At 59.9% G+C, this 5965-nt stretch overlaps 1 protein-coding gene across 1 annotated transcript; it reads left to right on the forward strand.

The window, feature by feature from the left end:
* SDF2L1 (stromal cell derived factor 2 like 1) lies at window positions 1-2385 on the forward strand. The gene is given in 4 exon segments (XM_020996695.1): window positions 1-64; window positions 67-324; window positions 818-1014; window positions 2002-2385. Coding segments are annotated over 4 exon segments (786 nt in total). The 5' UTR covers window positions 1-15; the 3' UTR covers window positions 2284-2385.
* The last annotated feature ends 3580 nt before the right edge of the window (window positions 2386-5965 follow it).

Consider the following 5965-nt stretch of genomic DNA (forward strand, 5'->3'; position numbering starts at 1 on the left):
CCGGGGAAGCGACCAATGGGGAGGCGGGCGTCGAGCGGCGCGGAGCGATCATTGGCCGCGGAGGCCGCGCTGTCGGCGGGGGATTGGAGGCGACTCCCAGGCGGAAGCGGCCCCGGGCCTGGCGGGAGTGGGTCGGGGGGATGTGGAGGCCGGGGCCGGGGCCGCGGCCGCTGCTGCTGCTGCTGCTGCTACTACTACTGGCGGCCCGGGCCGAGGCCGGGGCCGAACTCGGGACCGGGGCCGTGACCTGCGGGTCAGTGCTGAAGCTGCTCAACACGCGCCACGGCGTCCGGCTGCACTCGCATGACGTCAAATACGGCTCTGGTGCGCGCGAGACGGGGGGAGAGGGGCGGCGAGATGGGAGAGAGGCCGGGAGGGGGACGAGGTTGCAGGGGACAAAGGGATGCGAGGGAAGGGAGGGGTTGGGGGAGGGGGATGGAGAAGAGATGGAGGGAGGGGCAGAGGGGATGGAAGAGAAGAGATGAAGGGAAGAGGGGGATGGAGGAGGAAGGAGAGATGGAGGGAGAAGGGGGGATGGAGGAGGACATGGAGGAGGGAGGGGCATTGGAGATAGAGAAGAGATGGAGGGAAGAGGGGAATGGAGGGAAGGAGGGGCAGTGGGGATGGAGGATGGGGGAAGGAGGAGAGATGGAGGGAGAAAGGGGATGAAGGAGGAGATGGGGGGGCAGAGGGGATGGAGGGGAGATGGAGGGAGGGGAATGGGGGAGGGAGGGGCAGAGGGGGTGGGCAAACGGGCATAGAGGAGGCAGGAGACCAGGGAGGAGGCCCCGAGTGACCTCCCGTGTGGGCTCCACAGGGAGCGGGCAGCAGTCCGTGACGGGCGTCGAGGGCTCCGAGGATGCCAACAGTTACTGGAGGATTCGGGGCGGGGCAGACGGCGAGTGCCCCCGAGGGGTGCCAGTGCGCTGCGGACAAGCGGTGCGGCTCACCCACGTGAACACGGGCAAGAACCTCCACACTCACCACTTCCCCTCCCCCCTCTCTAACAACCAGGTGAGCAAGGCCCGGCTGGGGCAGCAGGGGCTCCTCGGGTCGTCTGAGACCTCACGCTGTGCAGAAGCCTCCTCTGAGCTAGCTAATGGCTTTCCTAACAGGCCCGGCCCACAATTGAACACTCACACCCTGGTGTAAGGGGGGGGGGGGTGCTGAGCAAGGTCTCCCATGGGGAAAATAGCATGAAAAGAAAGGCTTCCTGAGAATCCGTTTCTCCACCGTTCTCTGGGTTACAAGGTAGTGAGCTCCCCATCACTGGTGGTATGGGAGCTTGAGGCCCACCCAGCAGGAGCTCTTGCAGAGACTGAACATCTCTGACTAGTGAGGCAGGTGTCAAACTTGGACCACAACCCTCCCAGACTAAAACACCATTGCCAGGGTGAACAGAGGAAATGCAAACACGGCAGAAGGCAGAGTACATTTGTGGAGGCCTTCAGGGGGCTCTTGGAGCCTGACACGACCAGCCTGAGGGCCACAGAGCATGCCCCCATGTTGGTCCCCATCTCTGGAGGACAGCATGGCTCCACCTGGCCCAGTCCAGAGGCCTGTAGAGGCCCACTGCACAGGAGTCAGGGTGCTTGAGGTTCCCCCTGTGCCACTGACCAGGTCGCTTTCCTAACAGTAAAATGAGGAAAGCATTTCCTGCCTCATGAGGTGGATGTGAAGAAAGTACTAGGTGAGCGGGAAGATGGGCTCATTCCCACCCCACCCTTCTGGCAAGGGGTGCTCAGCTGGTAAGAAAGTAGAAATGGCAGCCCTTCAGAAATAAGTTTAGGATAAACCTGTTCAACCCTCCACCCACGCACCAGAGTGCTAACAACTACTAGCTTTGGTCTCCGAGGACATGGGTTCAAACCTCAGCTCTTCCATGCTGGGCAAGGATTTCCCTTGCCTCAGTTTGTGGCTCTGTAAAATGTGGGGGAGGGCTCAAGCTACAGTGTGCTTGAAGTCCCTTCCAACTCCAATCCCATAATCCCTTGCTTCTAGGAGGTGAGCGCCTTCGGAGACGGTGGGGAAGGAGACCAGCTGGACGTGTGGCTGGTGCAGTGCAGTGGGACATACTGGCACCGAGAGGAAGCCGTCCGCTTCCAGCACGCTGGCACCCACGTCTACTTGTCCGTCACAGGGGAGCAGTACGGGCACCCCATCCGAGGGCAGAGGGAGGTCCACGGCATGCCCAGTCCCAACCAGCACAACTCCTGGAAAGCTATGGAAGGTGTCTTCATCAAGCCCAGCCCCACAGAGCCTTCTAGACACGATGAGCTGTGAGTGAAGGCCACCAGCTGGCAGCCTGCCTGGGCCTCCCTGCCTCCCGCAGGGGTGGACTTGTTAAGATGGATGATGAATAAAAAGCTTGTCTGGCTCCTTGTAGAGGCGTGGCAGCCCTCCAGTTGGCGGGGACAGGGTAAGCAAAGGCCAGAAGGATTTGTGCCAGGCACATAGTACTAGGTGAGACAGTCCCTGCCCTCAGGGAGCCCCAGTCTAATGGGGACACATGCGTCTGGACCAGAGGGAAGGCTTCCTTTAGCTGAGGCTTGAAGGAAGCCAGGGAGGTTAGGAGGTAGAAATGAGCAGAGGGTTGCAGGCACACAGAACAGGTGAGCAAATGCCCAGGCCCAGAGATGGAGGGATGAGGGAGGCCAGTGCCCTGTGCTGGGGGGGAATGAGGCGTGGGGGGGGCAGGCTGTGGTGGCCAAATGGAGTGGGGGAGAGCTGGGCTTTAGAAAACCACCTGAGTGGCCAAGTAGAGGATGGACTGGAGGCAGGCGGCTAGGCCTCAAGGGCCTGCACTGGGGTGGGGGCAGGGGAGAGAAGGGAGCCAACTGGTGGTGGTGGGGGGGGGTGAGGCCAGGATGACTCCTGGGTTGGGAGTCTGAGGGACCTGGAGGGTGATGTTCTCTACAGTAACAGGGAAGGAGCAGGGTGGAGTTCAAATCAGGCTTCAGACTCTCCAAGTCATTTCACCTGTGCCCACCTCAGTTTCCTCAACTGTAAAGTGGGGATAATAATAGTTATCTGTGAAGCACTTAGCTGGGTGCCTGGCACAGATGAGGTGCTAGGTAGCCTGCCAGCTGTCAGTGTGAGAGGGGTGAGGGAGAAAGCAGAAGGTGGCACTCCAGGGGGCAGGCCAGCAAACTCCCCTGGTCCCCTCCCCACCAGGACCACTGGCACAGAGGAGGCACAAGCTGAGTGGGGTAAGCCCAAATTAAAATGTCAGATGCTTCGAGGAACTAAGTGACCCCACCCTGGGCAAGGCACTTAACCCACTTCTTCACTGGACTCAAGGTTGCACGGGTAGGGGTGGGGGGTGGCGGGTGCCGGCCTGCCTGCCTTGGGGGGGACACAAAAACCCAAGACACCAAACAATGAGAGCTTCTCAGCCAGTGGGTGTCTCCCCAGCCCTAGAGGGTCATTCATCCAGCTTGTGCCCCAAGGGGCACCCACAGCGGTGGGTGGGAATTACCAGGAAGTGAGCTTCCACAACACATGGACAGACAGTAGTAGGGAGTGGTGGCATGTGGCAGTAAGCTCCCCAATCCCACCAGGTATCCAAGAAACAGCTCATCTGGGGGCCATGCCACAGAAGCCAGGCAGGGGGCTGCCCGGAGGGAGGCACGGGGGTTGGGGGGTGGGTGGGGGTGTTGACAACCCAGCCACCAAAATGAAGTCAGAGAGCCGTCTGGGTTCATCTTTTTTGTGTGTGTGTGAGGGGAATTGGGGTTAAGTGACGTGCCCAGAGTCCCACAGCTAGTAGGTGTTGAGCGTCTGAGGACAGATTTGAACTAGGGTCCTCCTGACTCCAGGGCCGGTGCTCTATGCACTGTGCCACCTAGCTGCCCCGTGTTTATCTCTGAATGGCTTTGTGAAGAGGCTGGCCTGGCTCGCTGTTGTCCAAGGCCCTCCTGGGAAGGGCCCACAGAGAAGGGAGCCTGGACTTGAGCCACGGCTGTGTGGGCAAGTAACAACCCAGGGACTGGGGATGTGCCATCCCAACACAATTGGACAGAGGACCCCAGAGCCGCTTTGCTGTGGTTGTGCACGGTATGCCAAGGGCAGCAGGGAAGCCGAGGGGACCCCCACCCCCACTTCCCCCTGTCCACCCCTCCTGCCCCCCAAGTTCAGCCCAAGCCGAATTCTGGGATGCCACGCAGGCCAGAGAAACCAAGAGACGGCAGCACTGGGGCTGGGGTCGCTGAAGGAAGTGGTCAGTCCCTGCCCTCAGGGAACAGCCCAGCCAGGGGGAAGGGCATCACAGGAGCTGGTAGCCATTGGGAGGCAACTCCTGCCTGACCTCTGGCTGTGTCCTCCCAGGCTCCCACAAAGGGTGCTGCCCGGCCTGCAGCGCTCCAGCAGCCTCATCTATGTGCCAAGCCTCTAAGCTCTGCTTCCTCTCATGAGCGCCCCTTATTAGCCACCTATTATGTGTTTGGCCCTGGGCTGAGCACCTTACAGATACCTTGAATCTCAGGTAGGTACCATTATCATTCCCATTGTATAGTTGAGGAAACTGAGGCAGGGAGCTAGGAAGGCTATGAAGCCGAATTTGAACTTGCGTCTTCCAGAGCCCTCTCTGTGCACGGTGGCAGCCCCCAGCCACCTTTTGCCTTTCTTTGAATCCCCATGGATTAGCCCAGAGCCTGGCACACAGTAGGTGCTTAATAAATGCTGACAAGTCCTTGTCAGGCCCTCTCCCTCTGATTGCAGAGGCGTCTGCTTTCTGGACATCCATCAGGCCCTCCCTGCCCCAGCCCTGTTTCCCCATCAGTCTGGTCCAGTCTGAGACAGGCCTGACCAATGCCCTTTCACAATTGCACTGCTCAGTGACTGGACAGCAGGGCAACAGGGAAAGAGCTTTGGGCAGCCCCTGTAGCCCCTTCCCCAGCCCCAGCCAGGGGGGAAGGGCGGCCCCCAGGCATTTGGGGAATGTCAGTGGCAGCCTCCAGCTGGCCCTTCCCCCACCCCAGCTGTGTGGGGGCCCAGCGAACACCAGATAAAGCTGGGCAGCTCCCTCCCCATAGCCCAGCCTCAGTTGGCCCTTTTTCACTGGCTCTGCTGTTCTAAGGACCCTTCTGCCCCTCAGTCTCTGACAGGCACTGGTCCTCCATACTAGGTAGGAAGGCCCAGAGTCACAGGCCAATGGCCTGTTTGATATCCCCTTCAGCCCCAGGGTCAGAGTGGGGCCTCTTCAGTGGTCCCTCAGGGACAACCACCATCCATCACCTCCAGAGAGGTGGGGGGGGGAGGTACAACGATTATTCCCATTCTCAAGACTGAGGTCCAGAGAGTAGCAATGACTGGGGGGGCGAATCAGTGAGGGAATGGGGCCCAGGAGTTCTGTCTTGTCCACGGGGGAGAAGATGACAGGTGGAGGGTCAAAGCTTGGGCCAGGAGTGGACCTCACCTCTGTAAGCCTCTCTGCTTCCTCATCTGTAAAATGGGAGCTTGGAAGCCTATGCTCCTATTATCAAGCCAGGCCAACCTGTTTCCTTACCTGAAACCAACCAGAACACTGGGTGGAGGGCTTGGGCCTGGCTCCTTTGTGGGGGTTTTGGTATGAAGATGCCTTAGGTGCCCACTAAGCAAAGAAATCACCTGGACGGGAGCAGAGGACCACGCAGGATAAGAGGCTGGCTGACCAGAGGAAGAGTGAAGGCAGATACAGGGGGCAGACTGGATGGAGCCCCCCAAGTCTGGCCAGCTGGAATTGGCCCCCAGGCCCATTAGGCCACACTGGGAGGTGGTGGGCCTGATCCAGCCCCACTGGGAGAGGAAAAGGTCAGAGTAGGTGACCTCCAAGGCCCATTCCAGCTCCAGGGCTGCAATCCTAAACCCTAAATGGAGGTCGAAGGTTCCAGCTGGAAGGGAGGGGTAAACTAAGCCCCACTCCCCAGCCTGGGGGTCTTTCTGGGGAAAAAGGTCTGAGCTCTGCTGCCCTAAGGCAGGGCCCACC

This window comes from Phascolarctos cinereus, unplaced genomic scaffold, assembly GCF_003287225.1.
Source record: "Phascolarctos cinereus isolate Bilbo 61053 unplaced genomic scaffold, phaCin_HiC Scaffold_4;HRSCAF=312, whole genome shotgun sequence".
In the NCBI taxonomy this organism is placed as follows: Eukaryota; Metazoa; Chordata; class Mammalia; order Diprotodontia; family Phascolarctidae; genus Phascolarctos; species Phascolarctos cinereus.